The sequence below is a fragment of the Fundulus heteroclitus genome, chromosome 6 (assembly GCF_011125445.2).
Source record: "Fundulus heteroclitus isolate FHET01 chromosome 6, MU-UCD_Fhet_4.1, whole genome shotgun sequence".
NCBI classification, from domain to species: Eukaryota; Metazoa; Chordata; class Actinopteri; order Cyprinodontiformes; family Fundulidae; genus Fundulus; species Fundulus heteroclitus.
Window position 1 is genome coordinate 21,021,915 of NC_046366.1, and position 24,125 is coordinate 21,046,039.

Genomic DNA, 24,125 nt, shown 5'->3' on the forward strand with positions numbered 1-24,125 from the left:
TTTTTTGCTTATATTAAAAGGGACAGTGTGTAACTACGTAGTTTGGCTCTTAATTAGCAAAAATCATGTATTGCTTTTATAAATACATATTCTGGCAAAGTCTAATAACATCACATCAAAAATGAAAGTGTTCTCATAAGTTAGAATTAGTAGTTTATAAACACATCGGTGTCGGTGCACCCACCGGTAGGCGGCATGTTGCGTCACTATTTCTGCTTACAGTAGCCGAAACGGGCCAAACTTGTCAGCCATACGCGTTTTCTCTATCTGTCTTCTGTATGAAGACACGCTGTCAGTAGAGTATAAAACAAGCAAAGATGACTGTGGATCATTCTATTTGCCGTTTTCTGTTGAAATGTAGGACCATCCATACTGTTTGCCCAGCGAGAAGGAAGAGAAAGTAACCAAGAAAAAGTAGTAAGAACCAGGAGAAATGACAGTCTATATTGGCATATCTATTAGTACCAGTTGGAGATATTTCATAAGGCAACAGAGATTTAAAACGAATGAGGAGGTATCAGGCTTTCTGCTGGACAGGTAAGATAATTCAATATTACAGTGAAGTTTATTTTTGCCATTATGTAAGAAACAGGACAGTCGCTTTCCAGCAGCTACTCTGTCCTCCTGGCAGGCAGAGATGGCTCAGTTGTTCGTCTCCCTCTCCCTCTCCCTCTATGTGTGCATGTGTGGACGGGGAGCGGCGGAGGAATATCAGCCTTCACTGTCTGTAATGCAGTGGCAGGACCGGGTCTCTTTACTGGTGTTTATAGTCGCTTATATTAGACCCCAAATAAGCGACTGCCCGTGCAGAAACGAGCCCAAAAAAGTGCGATTCTAAGAATTTACAAGCAATTTTAGAAACCAGTGAAGTTGGCAACAGTGCAAAAAACTATTTCACACGATGACCGTAGCTATTAGTTGTTAGCAGCAGCTAATACATGGATGACATGTTTACATTGTCACATTTATGATACTCAGGGGCTTCTGTAGTAGTTATTACACTAAACAGTGAGGTCATTTGTAATTAATTTAGTGCACTACTAGACGGTGCGACAGTGTGAAAATCTTACACACCGGGGTTTTAGGAGTAGTTGAATTTATGTCAGACTGAACTTTTTAGTGATTAGAAACAAAGAGCTATCGCTGGCATCATTCACAGCAATGAGGCTAATTGAAATGTATTCTTACCAAGTAATTGTGTTACTGGATGTAGAAAACTTTCAGACAATTTCTCCAATACCTAAAAGGCCAAGAAAGCCACAGAGTTGACTAAATTATTGTTACATTGTAAGACTTGTTGCACCCTCCTTTTTAGTAGCCGCTACACAAACTTAGCAGCTCTGCAGCTGACATTGATATGAATAGCAAAAAAGGGAAAAAAAAAAACATTCTTATTATGTAAATATTATTCTTGTAAACATGATTACAAAAGCGTGTATAGATTTAAAAAGCAGGAGTATAGCTAAGATTATCTCTGTAGTTTGTCAATATTAGCATATACAACAGGAATGGAAAAGAGCAACGCTTTATATTTAAGTTACAGAGTTTTTGGATAGGTAAATATAAGTGTCAGCAGATATTTAAATAAAGATATGCGGATCTGCACCCAAAAGCATCTCTAAGTTTTACATGGTCAATGTACTCATTGAAGGACCACAAAGCCAAGGGCAAAAAGTCAAACTCTACTCACCGGGTACTTTACCTCTCGATTTAATGTTTTCTTCACATTTTCTCTTAGCTATGAACAACAGACCAATCTGCTCCTCTTTAGTCAGCACATCATCTGCATACACCTGTAAAAGAGAGCAATGACGTGGAGTTAGGATAGGCAGGAAATAACACTGTGGTGCAAAAGACCTCATGTCAGCTGGGTGCAAAACCTCGTTGATAATGACATATACAAGAAACACAAAAGATTAATGTGTACTACTTTTTAGGACATAAAGATAACAACAAACCAAAAACAGGTGTATTTAAAACATTTAGCAGTTCTGAACCAAAGGTTTTTCTTGTGCAATTTAATTTAAAATGAGTAATATCTGAATGCCAGCTAATAGTACTGTTGTGGTGAGCACAAACACCCAAATATGACCTTTCACACATATTAAGCTTTTCTCTTCAATCATGACAAACCTTTTAGACGAGCCCGAAAAGCTCCCTACCTGATTCTTCCAAATGCATTAAGGTTTTTATGACCGAGGTGTTGTTATGGTCAAAAGAATTATTGTTCATATTCCTGTGAAAATGTGCCAAACTATCTCCTTTTTTGAATGACCTTGTTTGAAAATTCAAAAATTCAGAAAAGCTTTTTTTATATATATACAATCCATAATAAATTATTTTTAAATAGAAAATAATGTTCAACTCTGAGGTGAGTCTTTTCATCCCTTTGACAATTACGTGGAACCTTGAATGGAAACAGTTACAAAATATTATCTGCAGAGACAGATGTTTATATTTTTCTTTTCCCTGCACTTTCTCAGTGATGTTGCCTTGCAGCAAGCGGGCCCAAATCCCAATCCCCTTTGCTAGAAACCGCATCAGAACCAAGGGCCTTCGAGTTAAAAGGAGCATAGCGCAAGTTCCAGGATTTTTGCAGAAGTTTGCCCCCTCTGGCAACAAGTTAAAATGACACCAGTGTTGTACACGTGCAGGGAGAAGAGGAAAAGCATCTGTGCTACTGCACAGGTCATTCTTTAGAGGACTGATGTCTTCTGAGGTAAGGAAGCTAAAAATATTGAGGTTAGCCCTTGTTCTCTCGCTAATGAATCGATGATGGCGGAGACCTAACAAATCAGCCAGGTGAACGACAACGTGCAGCGCGTCACACCCAGAAGATTCAGCCTAAATCACTCTATTATGAACTGACTAATAGAGCCTATAGAGGCAACTGCAATAAATAGAGGATAACTAATTTCATACGTCGGGCAATTGTAAGGGCATGAATGGGAAGGAAAATAAATAATATTTAACTTCAAAACTTGCACTATGCAACTTTAAGTGACCGAAGCAGGCGGACAGAACCATTGGTGGAACTGGAAGCTTACAATCCATCCTGCTGAGACAGGATTGGAGCAAGAAATGAGCAATGATAAAATAGCATTTATTATCATTAGGGGGAAAATGTTATCTGGATAAGGTTATGTTATCTTGTGAACAGTAAACTCAAACTGATGACATTTACAAACCCACAGAAGTAAGATTGGGATTGTAACTTTTACAGTTTTTTCCACAGTTGTGTTCATGAGGGGATAATAAAATATTAAATGCAATAATTGTGTGCTGTTTAGTGAATTTAACTGCTATACTTTAGGCTATTTCATATTGGATATGCTTTCTTAAGAGCATTGTTTGTGTTTCCAAAGCTCTGTGTTTCCAAAAGCTCTGACAGCATAAAGTGACACAAAGTCCAAGCCCTACAATTTATTACCAAAGAAAAGAAAAATCTTCCCTTCAAATTTATAACCATCACAATAAATACAACAAAATATAATGTTAAATCTTGAAGAATGTATTGTTCATCCCAAGACTGATCTAATGGAACCCTGAGGCAGATGGAAATATGAGTGCTGGCAACATGGGGGTCTAGATGTTAGATGACCTCTCATGCTATACTGAAGGTCAAACTACAGTGACCACATCGGTGGACTTGTCAAAGCATTTAGGCTTTCAGGGCCGTATTTGTTTCTGTCTTCGGTGGCACAGAGAATAAATATAGAAAAGGCCATGGAGACTGACTCTTCCTCTTGAATAAACAGTATTCACATGCTGTTTACTGCTGCCGTTTGTGTTGTGGTTGCCCTGTCCACTGTTTTTGCTTATGCTTGATGAAAGTCAAAACTGACAACATGTATTCCTAAAAGCTTTTTCACAGTTTATATATTTCCAGCTTTTGAGCTGCGTATTAGAGATGGACGTGGAGCCTCAGGTGCGGTTGTCCAGTCAAGGAAACATTTTTCATTCTAATGGGTTACACTCACTGACTGGCTGTTTGCTCGCGGATCATTTGTTGGCAGTGACAAATGTGACTGTTTTGAAAGCGGCAACGTTTATTTTTACCAGAGCGTGACAAGAAAGGTTGCAATAAAAACATAAAAAATTATCACACAGTGCTGAAGATCAGAACGCATGAGCACATTTTTCCGAAGTTTCTATTTAGATTTGTTTTTTTCAGTGTTGCTAATGTAACAGTTTTCAGACAGTCCAATGAAAAATAAAACATCTGCACACATCGAGAGTCTAATGCTTTAAAAGAATGTGTGGAGAACTTATATTTCTGAATGTAATAAAAGATTTAAAACATGCCTTTACTCATATTGTAAAAAACAACATTAGTTCAGTTACTAATAGGAAAATTAATAACCAGGAAAACCTGGTTATTAATATCTACAATACTAAACAAGGATGAGAAAACTAAACAATGAAATATATCTTGTAAAAGTGTATAAAAAGATTTATAAAAGTCAGATTTGTTTAAGAATATGGTGTATGTTAAACTAAATACACAAAAGGTGTGTTTGGAAAAGCAGTAAATGATGTATTTTGACTAGCTGCTACTGATAATCAGAGGAATAAGAATTATCTGTAAATATTTATATAAATACATGATGTGGCATAGAACAAACAGATGAATACTCCTTTAGAAGTAACGAACAGTAAAAACTAACACATTCATTACAGCAGGGATTAATTTTATTATTAACATGTTAATATTCATAAACCAATCATCAAAGGTTATTTGCAGAAGGGTTACTTTATTTTACTGCTTTGGGCTTGAACAAGTGCACTGAAACCTTGCTGACTGTCCGAGGTGGATATGTGAAGAACGTCTGCGACGTGACCGTCAGTGATAGAGCATCTGCATCTGGATTTGTTGAACAGCATCACTGGAAATGTGTGTTCACATATATAAGGAGACCCAAGAAAGACTTTAATCTTCTCATTTTTGAAGGAAGAGTAAAAATCAAGCAGGGAGACAGAAGTAAAGGGCTCTGTCAGAAGTGTTTCAGGTTGCAGGTCATTGAGTTCTGGATGCATTATTAACATTGCAGGTGAAGGGAGATGAAATCACGTGCATTTCACTCTCAATTGTTTTATAGTCCTGGAATCTCCTTGAAAATTTACCATGCAGTGAAAAAGGCCTTTGCTTTGTAGTTTGACAATTACTAAAGTCAATAGTGGAATAACATCTACAGACAACGCAAGGTCTGTGAGCTAGTCTGTATCTGAAAACTGTGGGACATAATTTCTTCGTCACACTGAACTCCCGACTCACTTCCGTCAAATCCCAGAAACATTTTGACGGTTTACCCAGGCTGAGCCTCCTGATACCTGAGTGGTAGCTTATGTCCCGATATCTACGGCAATGCTAGTTTTCCCCTACACAGAGATTTGCATGCAGGCCAAAAAGCATGATTTTGATCATACTGATTTTGTAAGTCTACATACATTATCACTAATACACGTCCCTGGTATTTTTTGTTCATGTTTGTTGTGTCCTCAACATGGCTTATAGGGACTACTTTCTTTCAGGAACGGCTTTGTTCCTGCTGTTGTTCCTAAAAGGACTCATTTGCTGAGTGCATTACTGATAGTTGTCTTATAAACATATTCTACCAATTGGTCTTCTTCCTTGTTCAAACAAAGAAGAGAATAGAGAGAGACACAAAAACACTTTCATTATATATGTGTCAGGAGTTTCTGAGAAACTGAGGAGAATCTTTTCAAAATACAACCTACCTAACAGTGGATTTCAAACATAACACACATAACTGGTTCATCTCAAGGACAGAACACCTAAACCAAATCTGAGCAGTGTTGTCTATATTGTCCAGTGCAGCAAGGATTGCTCTGACTTCTACATTGCAAAACCAAACAACAGCTATAAAATTCAGAAGTCCACTTGCACCTCAAGAGCAAAGGACATAATTTTGGTGACAATGATGTTTATATTTTAAACAGAGATGGTTTGAAAGAGAGGGTGAAGCAATCGATCTTTGTCAAAAGAGAAACCGACACTGAACCGAGGGGGAGGTTTGGGGTTTCGGCTCATCAGCATCTATAAACAGACATTTAAACAAATTTCACAGAAATTACAAAAGCAGTCTCATCAGGGTTCAGGTGACCAAGTAAACAACTCACAAAAAACCATAAACCCATAATGGCCCAGAGGAGGGATGGGCAGGTTGTTGATTTGCAACTAACTTGGGATGCGCCTCCAGGTGCTTGAAAACAGCAGCTCCCAAACTTCAGGTTACTCGACTGTGAGCCTCCAGGACTGACAAAGACTCCTGGATAGGTGTCAAAACATATTCACAAAATCTTTCATTTTCCTTCCACCTAAATACAGTATGTAACATTTCTTCTTCTTCTAGTTCACACATTACAAATAAAATACACTGAAGGTCGTGGGTTTCACCTAATAAAATGTGGACATGTTCAAAGGAGATGAATAGTGTAGCAAGGCACTGTAAGTGTAGAAAACATGAAAAAGGTGACTGTTAGTTTCTGTTTGTATTCAGCCTTCTAAATAGCCAAAATAAATGCATTAATCAGGTGTAATGTTAATTACATAAATGTCCCTTATTTGCCTCTCCCTTAATATGCAAATAATATCCTGATTTGAATGTAATATGTGAGAACTCTAGAGAGCCTAACTAAAATCTGCAACAAAAAAAATAATTAAAAAATCTTCTTGAACAATTTGGGAAGCAAGACTGGCATAAATTGTCTCTAATGCAAGTGCCCGCTTTTAGCAAGCTTTTAAAATAAACTGCAAAAATACCAAGCTCTTGTGGGTTTTCTCCATACAAACCCACAATACCTCAATCCATCAATATTTTCATTGCATTTGGTGCAGAAATAAGGATGTCCAGTCTGGGAGCTGAATAAGGCTACAGAATGAGAACGTTTATGGCTTAGCACGGTAAACAACCACAGATGGAACAACATTTGACCACAGGCGAACAAGGATAGATACAACCTGTTTACAGAACTAACTATGCCAATATAGAATATTCCACTGACAGTTCCTGAGACATTAACACTATTTTCATCTCAGTAACTGCCCACCATTACTTCAGGTGAAAGTTCAGTCATTTTACAAACAGTCACAGATAGTAAAATCGTTCTTGATGCATGCTCTTTATTTGTGATACATATTTTACTGACTGCCATATGATGCTCTTCTGAGAACTACACTGAGCTTAAAGTAAAATCACGGACCGGGAATGAATGTTTATCTACTGGAGTTTGATTTACATTTCTACCAGGAAAATGGTAGAGTATCATTTACGATTTCGAGGGGAGCATCCTGGGTAATAAGTGTGTCCTCAGATTATTTCTGAAAACTGTTCCTCCTCTGCTGGCCAGAGTCAAAACCTCCAAGGCAAACACAACTTTCACGTGGAGAAACATGAACATTCTCATTTACTGCATTTGATTCAAAACACAGTCTTCTTGTTGTTGACCACTCTTGGGTTTGTGCCAGTATAAAAAAAAAAATTGAAAAAATACACATAAATATATCTGTGTGTTTTCCATCACCAGTCTCTGGAATACAAACCGCAAGTTTGTGTTTCTTTATGCAAATTGCAGCGTGACGACTTCAACTGCAATTCTCTGCGCGGATATAAGGCCGAGTGGAGAACTGCATTAATGCCCTGTCTGTGCTGTACCACTTAAGCTTTATAGCTAATTTATGAAATAAATCATAACTACATTTAGATTTTAGTTTTCTTGGACATTTGGTCCTTTTGAGGGCTTTCCAGAGTGAATACTGAGTGAAAGCCTTCATTCTATGGTTCATAATTTCAAAAGGAGTTGATAGAAAGGAAAGAAAGAAGAAAGAAGTTTTTTTTAACTTAACACCAAAAATGAAGTCATATGGACAGGCGCCATTCACACGCCGAGCAGAGACTTTGGGTTTCTGCTACATTGCTAGGAAACCCTCATTGTGGATAGACTTTTGCTTTTCCTTTCTTCTTCTTCTTCTTTTCTTTTTTTAATAAAAACTCGTGGTTAACCAGGGTCGTTTCCTGAAATGCTGAGCAGTGAATCAGAGAGCTAAATGCTTTGTGAGGTAGATTTTGTGTGGAAAGCACAAAACAAAATCTTGATAAAGCAGGAAGTTAAAACGGACCACAACAACCACAACATTCTGAAATAATTACCTACAGTTAACAGGGAACTGTTCGTGTTTCTTCACAGGGAAAAGGGCTAAACAGGCTTGAGGGTGATATTGTTACTATTTTTTTATTGAATATCAGATGTACTGTATTCTCAATCTTATTTATAGGGGTGTTTCATACTGGATAAAGACTCCACTGTGCCGTAAATGACCAACAGGACCTATATTAGACTGTGGCTGGATGGAACATTTTTGTTGTGAAGGGAGTGCTGATGCTGCTACAGTATTGATATTCACCAATAGGCTTTTTCTCGATATTTCTGCACCCCTGAGAAAAGTTAAACCTCTCATGCACCCTCAGTGTCAGCAGCATATCCCTAGTCAGCAGGGACTACCTCCTTTTAGAGATAGTTGTTCTACTTTCTTCAGGTCAATGGCACAGGTTGTCAATCAGTGCAAATAATCTTTTGTCCAATGTGCGATTACTAACCTGACTCTCGCCAGATTGATTTCGCTCCGCAGAGCTTTACACATTCATCTGGAATCACTCCATTGGAAATGCGTTTCAGAAGGAGGGGCCTTATCAAAAACCCTTGCTTATGATTGTATAAACTACTTGTTTACTGACGTGCTACTTCAACCACTCACATCGAAACCAACGTCAAAAACCGAAACCATTGTATCGGCTAACAAAAGCCTTCAAAGCCGTTCTCTGGTGTTCTTTTTAATAATTAATATTTGGTAAATTGGACAATAGCAGCGTCAATGTTACCGGGTGACCAGACTTCTCAAAAGAAAGCTGGGGATGTCTCTGATTTTGTTAAACGGGGGCAGAGTTGGTTTGTTTTGCCTGCTCTGCGACGCCAACGGGGTGGGGAATGCACGTCAGCTCTTCTACTATGTCGGGAGAGCTGCAGGACCGGGTAAATACCTCTTGTTGCGTTAGGCTTTTTTACTCCATCGTGATGCCCTGAAATCGGGGACATTTACATCTCCCAATCAACTTTGACCAACCTTGGCACATTTTTATCCCTTGTTGAAATGTTTGATTATTGGTAAGTGTGGAAATTGTGTTGACATGAATGGATTATGCTTTGACTTTCACTGACAACTGGTGTGCACGAAATTATCCCTTGTAGGACAATAAAGAACTGAACTAGAAAAATCTGACTAAATATGCTGATGATTGCACCGTGTCCCAGCCCCCTAGCTTGTGTCTCTCAGAATGCATCAGGGTCCAGCAGTGTCCTAAAACATGATCTTACTAGCATGATGCCTTGATCCAGATACACTGCCACCACAGCATTCATCCAGCACACGTTCAAAATGAAGGCTTTGTGCATACTTAAATAATCTTTGAACCTTGCAGCTCTATTACTGGTAACACAGTTTTCAATTGTGTCTTTGTGACAGGATGTCTAAATAATTTGCAGGACACTTGTAAGGAAAGGAGACACCACCACATATTGCTGCTATTACATCAAGCCAGTCCACTGCCAAATATCTGCTTTAGATCTATCTCTGTTAAGGTCCAACTTGTTCTTGTGTTTTATTGGGGTCTGAGAACACTTGATCCATTCCTTGTAAACCCGAGTTTGACAGGATAAAAAATCTTATAAGATAATTATTGGTGGCTAATCATATTGCTAAGGCTAAGAAGCCATTCTGTATTGGTGAAGAATTGATCCCACCTGCGACTAAAGACATTTGCTGTTAGTACATTAGGATTGTTGCAATAAGTAACAGTAAAATTACAGAGCAGATGGGACATAAGCAACACAAGTCAGGTGTCAGCGTCTCCCATTATCCCTAAAAGGGAACGTCTTGTTGCAGAGAAACAGTGGGCTCCCACCTATTCAACATTATTGCTTTATATTTGTGAATATTTATATTATTATATTTAGAAAATACCAGAGTTTTTATGCCGGTCATATCATCTCATTTTGTTGTATTTAGCCACCATACATTAAAGGCTGGTCTGTGAGAACTTCTGTGGCACAAAAGAAGTTGAGGTCCACTGATCTAAAGAAATGTAGGAACATAATATAAGTGAAACAGTGATTAGAACAATAAGAAAAAGACTGAGGAAAAGTCTCATCCTTGCGAGAGTGAGAGAGTTCAATACCCTAAGCTCCAATACACTTTACAACAGTTCAAAGCACACCAATAAATCATTTACTTTGTCATATAGGGCCAGGCTGGAGTGCATGTTATTTATTTTGTTTTGCTTAATAAATATTATCACAATTTGAAAACAAGGTTTTGTTTTTATTCTAGTAATCTTTCTCATATATAAAGAAGTATTTTGATAAGCTGAAGCATTTAAGTGAGAGATTAAAAAAAAAAAAAAAAACTGCAAGATGGTAAATAATTTTTCACAGCACCGTAGACCGACATGCAGAGTATGCGGTGGGAAAGTCGCCCATGTTCAAGATCCATCAATTTGCGTACATGGTTGTTTTGTACCCACATCTACAGGCAGACTCTTAGTGGGGTTACAAAATGTCCTCAAGATGGGTGGGAAGCAATGCATGATCAGTATGCAATGTTTAGAGCTGGACGATAATTCAATAACAATATATACCAATCGATAGACTTGTGGTGCGATAAAAAAAAAGTGGGTCTGTAAAACGTTTAACAGAAGAACAGATTTCCTTCCATTTGGATTCTAACCAATCATGTCGGTTGATACTACAGTCATTACAATCTCCCAACCAATCACAAACACTGACCCAGGAACACTCCACCACCAAGCTCCGCCCCCCTGAAAGAGCGAGAGAGCAAAAAGAGCATGTGTTCCTTTTTAAAAACTTGCAGTTGTGGTAAAAGGTTGGTTGAATAAAGGTTGAACTCAGTGTTTGTGTAATCTTTGTCTACCACTAGGTCATTAACCAACAGCATAAAATGGCCAGGACTGCACATAAAATATATGTTTTGATGACTATCAATATCGATCGATATGATTTCCATTTTATCAATATGCTTTTTTTTCTGTATCGTCCAACCCTATGTATAGTGGGTGAAAATTAAATCAAAATGTTAAACTCATGTACAAAATGTCTCACACTGCAGTAGTGTGAAATGGTAAAGGACTCAGTGACCAGCACCATAATCTTTTATTACATTTACGTCCCTTTCTTTTCTTTCCATATTTATTCAATTACTGTCTGTTTTGTTATCTCCCTATGTGTGTGTTTTGGAGGGAGATATAGCTTGTGGATTTCTAATAACTGCTTTTTCTTTCAAGGCAAACTTTATTTGTCATGTTTCATCATTTTCTTCTGTTCTGACAGTCAGCATAAACTCTCGCCTCAAAACAGCATGACTGGAAACACAAACCACATTAACGTCCATATTACAGAGGAGCCATCCAATAAGGGCCTCCTCTGTTCAGTAATTGTTCTGTTCTAGGTAAACATAGCTAAAAAGTTGAAATTATGTTTTCCAGCTATCACCTCATTACATGGATGATAAATAATACTCTAATAGTGTTTACTCTGGCCATCATGAAGAGTGTATTTTATGTAAATAGCGCTGAATGTTTGTTTTATGTACTTGTTTTGGTCATCTGCCATTCTTTACACCATAGGCTAACAGTCATTTCCTGGATGTTGGCATGCATTCAAAGTCCTGTCCCAAGGGGTTTTGGACTTTCCTGTGTTTTTTTTTTCTTCAAAAAAAATTGTTGAGACTAGTAAATTACAACTTTGCTGAATCTCCTTTTTACCCGTCTGTCCACTATCTGGAAAAAAACATCAATATGTTACTTTTGACATATTGTACCACATGAATGTTTTAGCGGATGAGGTCCCTGGATATTCTAAACTCTATGAGTCAGTGCCACTCCTCTTCAACTGTGCAATTTACATTTGATGATAAAAACCACAAACCACAAGACTGGTTGTCCTTTGGAAATGCCTCCAAACCACATTCTGACTTGAAGCAGCATTTAGCTCCTAATTATACCCTGCTTTGGTCGTAAGCCTAAAGAACGGCACTTTTGTCCCAGATGGAAACATTGTGTGTGTGTGTGTGTGTGTGTATGTGTGTGTGTGTGTGTGTGTGTGTGAGTGCGTGCGTGAGTGCGTGCGTGCGTGCGTGCATGCACTTTTGTGGGGCAGCAGACAAGCCTAAAATTATAAGAGGATAATTTTTGCATTATGTAAGCAAGTAAGGACTGTCGCTCCTACAGCGGGCCGAATGCAACATTTTAATTTTCATCAAAAGCTTAAAACTACAACTAATTACGTAACAATAAAATGCTTTGGACATTTTAACGAATATTAATGAATGCACCAAAGCACCTTATAGTACAGGGAGCAGGTTAGTGGGTTCCAACGTCAGGACCATGACTTTCACTGCATGCGTGAAATACAGTGCCTTGCAGAAATATTCATACCCCCATAAGCTTTTTCACAATATATATATCAAAACCAAAAACGTCAGTGTATTTTGTTAGTATTTTGTGTGAGAGAGCAACACATTTGGGGTGTTTTGTAACTAATAAAAACAGAAAAAAACTGAAAAACCAGGAAAGCACAGCATGCCAGACATGGCCACATTCACCCCTCTATTCATTCCTCCATTACTCTGATAACCCTAAATAAAATCAACGCAACCGGCTGCCTTCAGAACTCACCAAATAAATAAATAGAGTCCACCTGAGTGTAAGTTATTCTCATTATGGTCTCAGCTGTTGCTATGAAAGCTTCAGGAATTTGTTAGAGAACATTTGTGAACAAACATCATGAAGACCAAGAGACATGGCAGACAGTACCTGAATAAAGTTGTAGACAAGTTAATAGCCAGGTTAACTTACAAAACTTTAAAGCTTTAAACATCTGATCACCTTTGAACATGATTGAACACTGTTCAGTTCATCATCATAATATAGAAAAGTAAAGCACATCTGCAAACTAAATCTGCAAAATACCTCAGGTCACAATCATCATTTTAAATTGTGCAATATCACAATTCAAGAATTTTACTGCCTTTGCTGCTTACACTTGATGTCTAATAGACTATTTTTATTGGCAGGGAAGCTACAGCTCGCAAAGATTGGTACGCTGTGGTGAGGAAACAGAAACAAAAGAATGACAATCATTTGGGTGAATTGTAATCAGTATTGCCATCACAATACCCAGAAATAGCATCATAAGTACATGTTTTCATCATATCGGCCGGCCCTACCGCAAACCAACCAAAACACGACTGCCCAACTAAGCTTTCAGTTCAGGCAAGGAGATCAGTGAAGCATCCAAGATGCCTATGGAAACTCTGGTGGAGCAACAGAAATCTACAGCTAAAGTGAAAGAGCGCGACAACCATTAGTCATGTACTAAACAAAACTGGTCTTCATAGTCGAATTGCAAGCAGGAAAAATACAGTAAAGCCAAAAGAAGCTCAATTTGCAGCTTGTAACATGTCATGTAGGAGACACAAAAAATGCATAAAAGAAAATCTGTTCAGATCAGATCAAAGTTAAATTTTTGGTCCTGCTTGCAATAGACATTGCACATCATCCTGGACACACTGTCTCCAAAACGAAGCAAGATGGTGGAAGCGTCATACTCTGGGAATGCTTTTCATCATTAGAAGCAGAAAAACGTTTCAGAATTGATGGCAAGATGGATAGCACTAAATAAAGGGGAATCCTGAAAGAAATCTGCCAGAAGCTGAAAAAGACTAAAGGCTGAGGGATGCTCACTAAAGGATGTTAAATTTCTAAGTAGACAGAAACTTTAAACATACATCAATGCCAGATCTCTTTTTCAATATCATTGGAAGTGAATTTTCAATGTATAATATTTCAATGTTTGATTTTGCAATGCCAATTGAATTCAGTTAATTTATATGTGCCCGATTCACAACACATGTACTCTCAAGGCACTTTACAAAGTCTGTTCTATCAAATCATACAGACTGGTTAAAGCAGCACCGTGTAATGTTTAGCCACAAGGGGCACTAGACCTGTAACTTCCAGGTTTAGTGCCCCTGAAGGCCACTGGCAACACTGCACTGTTCCAAAATTAAACAGTCTCCCTCCATGTTTTGGAATCTGATAACAGACCACTTTGGACAAGCAAATTGAGAAGTCATAGAGTTACTTGTAAAGACAACGCCACATTCACCCCTCTAGATTATTATTATTAAGTATCCAATTGAAACAGGGAAGCCTGGATGACTTTTCATTTTCTGCTTTTAAATTCAGACAAGATGTTTTTTATCCAGTCATCTTTGGACAAGAGACTATGTGTGGCATTCAGTCAGCTTCCAGTAATAAAGTAAAAACCCGTGGTGTTAATTTTGACTTGGACATGTCATTTAAATCCCATATTAAACATGATTTTAGGATTTCCCTCTTTCACCTCTTGAAACTGTCAAAATTAGAAATATCCTCTACAGGGGTGATTCTGAAAAAACTAGTCCATGCATTTATTACTTCAAGGCTGGTCTATTATAATTCTTTGCTATAGTGAAGTACACAAAATGCAGTTCAAAGCCTTCGGCAGAACCATAATGCTGCAGCAAGAGTTCTGATTAAAATTAGAAAGGTAGATCATTTTTCTCCTGTTTTAGCTTCCCTTCATTGGCTCCCCGCTGAATCAAGAATATAACTTTAAATTCTCTTTCTCTCATATAAAGCCCTTAATAATCAGGCTACATCATATATCAGAGATATAGAGAGATCTGACTGCTTCATATATTCCTAACAGATGATTTTGCTGTTAGACTGCAAGTTTACTGGTGGTTCCTAGAGTTTCTGGTGATGTCTGGCATTATAGAACAATAAATGAAGGATTGATTTTATGCACTAGCAGTTTTTCAAACACAATAATTCACTGAAATACTTCAACATCCAGTTCCATTACTTTACTCAACAAACTCTAAGCTAGTAACTTTCAGCTAAAGTAGAAATGAAAAGAATAAGCAAAACTCAAAACTACGGACAAAAGGAACACCAAGTAAAACTGAAAACAAGCTGAAACCAATAAAATAATGCTGTCATAGTCACAGTTTGGTATGATTTTTGTGTGTTTAAGGGCCATCAGTTGTTTTCAGGAATTTGGAAAGAGGTCAAATTAGCTTTAAACTTATTAAGAACTAATGTTCAAACAACCAATCCACAATGCAAAGCAGAGGGGTAAATAAAACAGTATTTTAGTAAAGATTTTTGAAACCAAACATTTGTGAGCCATCATGAATATGTAAAGGGGAAAGTAAAACCGTGAACCGTGTATAGCGGGATTAACTTTTAGGCTCCATTCATTTGGCTTCACAGCTGCTTTAAGCTGTATCAGTTGCTAGGCAACAGGAGATCCTAAAGTAAAGGGTTGGGACAGGCTAGGCCATGCCAATTCAAAAGTCAATCTCTTTCAGTCATCTCTTTTTCATAATCGACGAAGGACCCGGCCCAGGTAGACTGGGTCCTACGAAGGATGCAGCCCCTTGAATTAGGACACACCCTAATTGTCAATGTATTTAGGGCCACCATCTCTTCTTCAGAATCTATAATCCTTTAGGATTCTTCACAGCAAGAGGTCAGACAGCCTTTTACAAGTGGCTAGTCTTATTTTCGTCTGGGGCAGTGGCGTCTCTGGCATGATAAGTTAAGTGGGACACAAAAACTCAATACCAGCAACAATTTTTTTGTGATGCATACAACCTAACTTTGATAAATTTTGAATTAAACAGATAAGTTAGCATAAACCAACACACTAGAAATGCCATTTTATATAAGCTAAATGTAATAAAGGCTCACTCATCACAGAAAAGATTCACATCAATCCTTCAATGAGCTAGCAAGCTAGCAAGGACAACCAACACTAGATGGTCGCACACTATCAGGCAGAACGTAAACGTAATGTGTGCAATAGCAGTGTTTTTATTGGACGATCCAAGCTTGGGGCCCTAGCATTTGCGCCCCACAGCTGTCTACTGAGAGCGTGTTGAGCATGCGCACTGCAATTTCAGATGTTCATTATTTAAACAAACGTTGGGGGGAAGGCCCCAATGTCAAGGCGCCTCAAGAGGATTTCGCCTACTGAACTTGTCAGTTTTCTGGTAGACTTAGAAATATAGACACAAATGAACAACAGCATTAAATTGCCAATAAAACAGAATTTTATTGGTAAGGGAATTGGTTATTTTACAATATTACTCTATAAAGAATGTTCATGCTCCACTGATTATAATGAACATAGTGCTCCAAAGCGACATCTGGTGGGGCATGGCCCCACTGGCCCCAAATGCAGAGACACCACAGGTCTGGGATATTGCAAGAGGTTACTCAGACGGCAAGCTGCAGTCCTTTACATGCACAGCAAGAGCAAGATGTTCACAAGTGTCTTTTAACTCTTTTATAAATAAACTGAACTTCACTACATTGTAGAATTACTAGGATCAATTTGAAAGTATGTACTTGATTGTTTTTTATTCTGTAAAGTGCCTCAAAACGACATGTGGTGTGAATTGGTGCTATATTGATAATCTGAAAGGAAACCCATTGTTCTATGAATTGAAAATAGGTACGAATAAAGAAAGGCCCTTCAATATTTATGATTGAATTAAGCAATTTTTAAAGGACTCCTCAAATTTTAAATATGATTTTCATGAACATACATATTCTGGCAAAGTAAACATGCTACGGCTTGAAGTCTCTAAAAGCTTTCTCAAGGTTTTTGTTTATTTTTGTTTTTGGGATAAATGTTTAATAATTGAAGGATAGTAGTGAACTGTATGCAAGGGCACCTGAGTTCAAGCTGCTTGGGCGAGCTGTCTCCTGTGTTTGCATTAATTTTTATCAATCACTGCAAATGTTTCAGTAAGTTTCTACTTATAAAAGGCAAAACCATGTGCTTTACAATCCTGACACAGTCAATAAAGTAACTTCTTCCCTGCACAAATTATGTCAGTTTAAATTTTTATTTAACATGAGAACATAAGGGCCACTGAAGATAACTGAATGCAAACCCATATTGAGTTAATTCGGCATACAAATCTTTCAACCTTGTCAGTCCTTGTGCCACATTGTGACAAACTATGTCGATTAAGATAATATGATTTATTTTGGAACGGTTGAGAAAATTAAGCCAGAAAGTATTTTACCAAATGTAAATAAAAGCCAAAACAACAAATCTAGGGGAACTATTTTAAGAAGAAATGCAGCTCAATTAGTCTACTATGAGCCATGAATGACGAGGGTTGAGCTTAATATAGCAATCAGTGATGGAAACACTTAAACATTAAAAGGTGAAGCATGTTGAGGGCACCACTCCAATCAGCCATTTCTCCACTGTTAAGCAAATAGAAATCAAGTCTCCTGCAGTCTGCTAGAAGTAGGACAAGGACACTCTTTATATAAGACCCCTGATTGTGACTGCCTGCCAAATAAAGCCACTGAATTCTAGACTAATTAGGCACAACATAATTATTCAAGGTGTTTCTCCCTGGCTGCTAATATTACACCACTCTGTTAAAAGTAAGCTTTGTACAGATGGTCACTTTGACTCTAGAGCTTTTGAGAAAAGACATTCAATGACAAATGGAAATAAACAAGGAGACTGTAATGGAAAAGACAAAAAAAAAAAAAAAACAGGAAAGAGTAGGAATCATTTGACACTTAAAATGGTAATGCACCCAATGACAAAAGAGCATTTAAGTGTACTGGCAAGGTCTGGAGGCTATTAAGATCCTTCAGAGAAATGTAGACACCAACTAGTGTTAGACAGAAGACTAGTTTCTGGTATCTGAACAACTCTTGGTTGGCTACAATCTTCAGAGTTTGTAAAAATTGGTATGAAACCGGTTTGCTTAATTGGTTTATATGTAAAATTATTTGCCCTGGCTTTCATAACGTGGGTAAGGAAGCAAACTTTTCCTTAAGAGCCACTGGGTGCATGACAGCTGTTTCCTTCACAAATTGCTTTGTTACTTTTGTTTTATATATTTGTTTGTTACTTGTAATAATTACAAGACAATGTTCAGAAGAAAGCCCATCAGACTGTACTTCCTGCAGCAACTCAAGAGGTACAACTTTCCACCAGAGCCGCTGGTTATCTACAACACTGTGGAAGCGGTCCAAACTACAATGAGCAAGAAAGTCTGCAGAGAATATCCCCTGGCCTGACCCTCCCTCCATCCAGGAATTGGACATTTCTAGAGTCAGGGAAAGTGCAGCTAACTCTCTGCAGACGCCACACATCCTTGCCACAAACTGTTTAGACTTTTATCCTCAATTCGGCGCTAAAGAGCTCTATTTACATAGACCAGCAGGCACAGAGACAATTTCTTCCCCCATGCTTTTTCTTTGATAAACACAATGAATATCTTGCAGCCTGAGTAGTCATCTACTCTGCTGTGGAACAAAATAAGCATATTTGCACTATCGTGATCTACATTTCTATTTTTTCTGTTCTTTTTATAAAAGAAATTGCTGTACTTGCACATACTGCTTCTTTTATCCATTACTGTATTTCCTCTTAAGTTATATATTTATGTCATGTCTGTATGCTGCGATCACTTGAACCCGAAGTCAAATTCCTTCTTTGTGCACAAAATCTCGGCCTATACAGCTATTCTGCTTCTCATTGTGATGAAAGGGAACAAAAACAGAAAAAAAACAAGGGAAGAAGAGCTGGGGCATTAGTGGTACAAGGAACAGGTGAGGAATAAATAACTGGATGACGAACAGCTGTGCAAAAGCATGGCCTGGCGCTCTGTGGAAGAATGATGGGAATATTCTAAAAAATATTCTAGAAAATATTCCAGACAAGACGCATGGAAACCATGGGTTTAATGGAAGTACTCCTAAACACAAGAAATCAAAGAAAAAGTTGAAATCAGACAAAAACCAAACCTAAAGTCCACAGGATCATCATCAATAAGGTTCCAGACAGTGTTACCATTTAAAAATCAAATAATGGTTAAAACCATATCCACTTATGCACTAAATAAGGTTTTATGAGTATTTCACACGTTTGCTGCAGATTTAGAAAGAAGGGAGTGAAAGTAAAGCGGAGATAAACAGTCTGTAGACTGGATGCATTTTGTGTTTGGGGTGCAAGACTGGAATATGACATTGTTATCATTCAAATTTGTTAATTATGTTTCACCTGTGAAAATACTAGGAAGAATCTTGATGTTGGGTGCACTATTAGTAATACTCACAGAACACAAATTATGCAATCAAATCATATGTTAATCATACTAAAGTTGTTAGACATCTTGAGGTTTTTTTCATTCAATATTTCCAACAGTTCCACACCCATGTTTACTGAAACCCCATTTGTGGGATAATAATCTGAAATCAAATGTTATTCCACTGTTTTCATTTACCTATTTCCATCATTTTACCTGTATTTATAGAGGTAATCTGATTAAGACGTAGCATCTTATTGTTAACTAAAGAACATCTTGCCAGCTTCCTAAATCTGATCAAATGCCTTTAAGGATCCAAATCTAGATTTTGTTTTTAAAAAGGGAAAAAGCAAATAAATAAACAGGTTTTTTACCTTATGAAGTACAAATTACCATCCTACTAACAGTAACACTAGCCTTCCCCAACAGTTAATGAGTTTTGTCAAATTAGTGTGCTAAATACAGGAAAATAAACTATTTTAGAAGCATAATTGCTTTCACCATATGAAGGGTATGACAAGTAAACTCAGTACTTAGTGGATGATTCATCACCCACAGATTGTTTGCCAAGATGCTAAGCTTGTGCCTGCTGCTGACATATAATATCTGTTCTTATTTTTAAGAACAGATATTCTTAAAATACCCCCCCCCCCCCCCCACACACACACACACACACACACACACATACACATATTTTTTAGATCCTGCCCATACAAGGAGAAATTATGTACCTGCTGGTGGACCAGACCTTAGTGTTGCAGTTGGGTGTGATGACGGACCCAGCTGCAGACTCTAACGGAGATAGCAGGAAGTGTTAACAACATAAGAAGCAAACCCCTACTCACAGTGCAAGCACAACTGACAAAACAGACTGAGAGAATGGCACACATTTTCAATCTAAAAAAAGATCAGATAACAACTAAAAGAAAAAGATGGGAAAACAGGATTTGCCTTAAAGAGTAAAAATGCAAATCAAAGGAATAAACTGCTCTATAAGTAAAGTTAGGGTAAAATCTTACTGATCAAAGAACAAGAGCAAGCCAAAAGCATCAGACATGGTGTAAAAACAAAAATACATCTAACAACACTGTGGAATGTAAACCGAAAACAATGCTAATTTATAAGTGTAATGGCTGGTACTTGGCAAAACAGCATGTTAGCAAGGGACAGCATGTCTGTTTCCATTCTGGAACACAGTTTCTGTTGCATCTCAATGAAAGGCCTTTAAACTATTATGGACAGTTTGATGGAAACTCTTTCTGGTTTCTTGACATCATGCCTGATTTCAAGATTGTAATGTATTTTAAGGTGGGCTACACTTTAATGTATTTCTGCATAGATTTAGTTTATTATTATTATCATAAGCACAATATGCGTTCACTCTTAAACTTGAAATGACTGTTCTTGGGTGGCAAATCCCACAACGCTGATGTAGAAAGCACCCACACACTATCTATCTATCTATCTATCTATCTATCTATCTATCTATCTATCTATCTATCTATCTATCTATCTATCTATCTATCTCTCTCTCTCTGTATATATATATATATATATATATATATATATATATATATATATATATATATATATATATATATATAGTCATTTATAAGAGGTTTTGTATTTTATTGGTCTGATGCAAATTTTAAATGACCTCAGATTTGTCTGTCCTGATCTGTGTAAAAACTTAGGCAACGCAACTATAGCAAAGTAGAGTGTTGAAAAAGCTGTGAAATTAGTCCAATTAAACATTTTAACCATTCCAGGTCCACACATGCAAATTTTCAATCCGTTTGGTCCTACATCACAGAAAATACATAAATGACTATTACCTAGGTAACAAACCAACCCAGACTATACCTCTTGCCTTGTATCCTATCACAACAGGAGCTGTAGCATTTGAATGTTAATCATCTCCTGGGTGCGCTCAGAGCTTTAAAAAAGCATTTTTCTCTTTTTAATGCTCTCAATGGACTGAACTGCACAATACCTGTACCTTAGAAACTCTTCTGCAGCTGAGCACCTTTTAATATTTTTTTCAAAGCATAAAAATATGAAGCAGCTTTACAGAATAATCTCTTACAATAACCAAAATATGTTCTGCAATTGACAGACCAGTTTATTTTATTTTATTTTACTATTTGTATTGTATTTGTTTGTGTTTTAGGAATTATGACATGTGAAAAAGTTGGCTAAATATCTTGTTTCACTGAGAACATTTTGATTGCATGAATGATAAATAAAAATAATTCTCAACCAGGGCTTTTATACCTCTTTGTTAGATAAAAACATGAGTCAGTCCAAACATGCTATATAAACAACATGCAAAGCTATTTCTGGATCATAGCCTGGACTACATATATGATAAATCATTAAGTGCATTTTAAGACTTAATTAAATAAATGCTGATGCATAGAGACAAGGATTAAGATGCCAAGGCTCTTTTGCGTGTGAAGAAAACACAAACAGACATAAGCTGCACTGGACACACTGCGCTCCAACCGAGAAGACTTCAGCTGATCTGTAAGCACAAGCTTTCCACTTCCTTCTTACAAAAAGGTCACTGGTGCTGCTGTGTTTGCTGCTGAGCTGCATTTGTGTTGGACTGAAAATTGCTTGAAACCTTGGGTAAAAGTTAGGCTTTTAGGAGGAGGAGGCTATAGGTCAGCAGAACAATGTACACAAGCAGAGGAAAATTAAACCCTTAGATCGCAGCAGCAACAACGCAGCTTTACTAAGAATGTTTTTTGGATATTTTACAGTGACACTGCAGAGCAAAATCCTCTTCATGGATCCTAAAAATAATAAAACTGGTTTGAGTCTTTTAACCAGTTCAACAAAATCTTTCAGTTTGTTGAATTCATACTTCATCCTAATTATTTAAAAAAATAAATATCTGTTAGACTAATACAGTTCTGCTGTTATGTTATTTAACCTGCCAACAAAGATTAAGAAAATATGGGAAATAATATTTATGAATGAAAAAGCACAACTGGATTCATTGTCCTGTTTATTCAGAAAACAAATTTATTATGGAAAGAAAAAAGACAAAGTCTAATGTATTTATTTACTTTATTTTACCTTTAATCAACCATGAAATCTGTTAATACTACCCCTTTCTATTTTAGAGACCTAGTCAAGAAAGGACAGTCTACTGGCTCTTAAGGCCTAAACGCACCAAACTTTCTGATCTGTTCAATCTAATGGAAAATGACGTAGCAATTAGATTTGATTGAAGTGAATGTTGTCGGGCAGACCGGCTCACAGTTTTCAGCAGCTGTACTTCATAGCTCCAAACAAGGTAGGCCACTGCTCTATCTTGGTTGGAGCTATGCAGAAATTTGTCAGGAAATTAATGAGTCAGACCGGAAGAGAGATACTTTGGCAAAATCTCCACACCCCCAGATAAATGCACACATTTTCAGGCCATGTGTGTCCCCATATAGAACCATCCCAGAAAACACAGAGCTCAATAAATTGTGTACATTTCAATAAACTGTGTACTTAACCATGGTAGGAGCTCACAAGTACAGCAAAAAGTAAAGTAGGACTGGGTGATAAATCAATTTAATCAATTAATTTACATTTTAGAAAAAAATTAGTTTTGGGAAATCGGGATTAGATTTTAATCGTGGGCTTCAATGAAGAAAGTAACATGCAATGCTAAATATATAGTCAAAGCCTGCAGGAGTGCTACTTGGATATTTAAAAAAAATGTGTGGTGGTGTCCTTTTGGCGTTCTTCAGTGCAGGGATCAGTTTGAACTGGTAAAGAACAGTAAACTGATGCACTCAAAAAGTGATGATTCTTTTAAAAAAAAAAGCCTTAATTTAAACATGGCCAAATGGTTAAAAAATGGCAACACATTTCAGCTCTTAGGCCTTCATCAGGACAAACTCGAGATGGCTGTCAGGGACCTGTATTTAAACCTGTTGGGAGGTCACGTGTTCAGAGGGGGCTGGCCCAGTGTCACCTGGTGATATAACCCATATCTGATCAAATACATAAGGAATATACATAAGAAAAGTAGGTAAAACATTACAATGAGGCATAAATAACTTTATATTGGTAACCCTTTTCAAAATTGTCAAACAATTTATAATCCTCAAAGAAAAGGGGAAAAGTCCAGTTCTCCATTCAGATCTGGCTTTAAGGGAGCAAATCCAAATAAAATTCTCTTTGTATGCTACAAACAGAAATTTGTGTTTACGGCCTACAATAAAGCAAAAACCAACACTAGAGAACAGCTGTTGGTTAAAAACATCGAAAAACAGAAAACCCAAACCAAGTGCGCTTTTTAACACAATATAGCACTGAAGCAACCAGAATCCATCTAATCATAAAACAGAATTGGGACATATTAAGAAGTGACCATCAGCTCAGATATGCCTCCCAGAGACACCCTACCATTAGCTTTAGAAAAGCCCCCACTCCCAGCAATATACTTGTGAACAGCTACCTTCCCCTCAACAGAAAAATAAATAAATAATTATTTCAGGATTATAAATTGTTTAACAATTTTGAAAATGGTTATCAATGTAAAGTTATGTATGCCATATTATAATGTTTTACCTACTTTGGGTATGTAAATTTTTCTTATGTATATTCCTTATGCATTTGTCAGATATTGGTTATATCACCAGGTGACACTGGGCCAGCCCCCTCTGAACATGTGACTTACCAACATGTTTAAATACAGGTCCCTGACAGCCATCTCGAGTTTGTCCTGATGAAGGCCTAAGAGCTGAAACGTGTTGCCATTTTCTAACCATTTAGCCATGTTTAAATTAAGGCTTTTTTAGAACAATCGTCACTTTTTGAGTGCCTCAGTTTACTATTCTTTACCAATCCTAAA

The 24,125-nt window shown here is 37.3% G+C and overlaps 1 protein-coding gene across 2 annotated transcripts in view; it reads right to left on the reverse strand.

Moving 5' to 3' along the window:
• pth1r (parathyroid hormone 1 receptor) overlaps positions 1-24,125 on the reverse strand; it is a 76,479-nt gene that overhangs the window by 31,555 nt on the left and 20,799 nt on the right. Inside the window, exon 2 of one of the 2 annotated variants that reach the window (XM_036138319.1) lies at positions 1,703-1,793. In XM_036138319.1, coding sequence (XP_035994212.1) covers positions 1,703-1,793 — 91 coding nt within the window. Of the gene's footprint in view, positions 1-1,690; positions 1,794-24,125 lie in introns of both variants that reach the window. The other variant, XM_036138318.1, reaches the window with a different exon arrangement.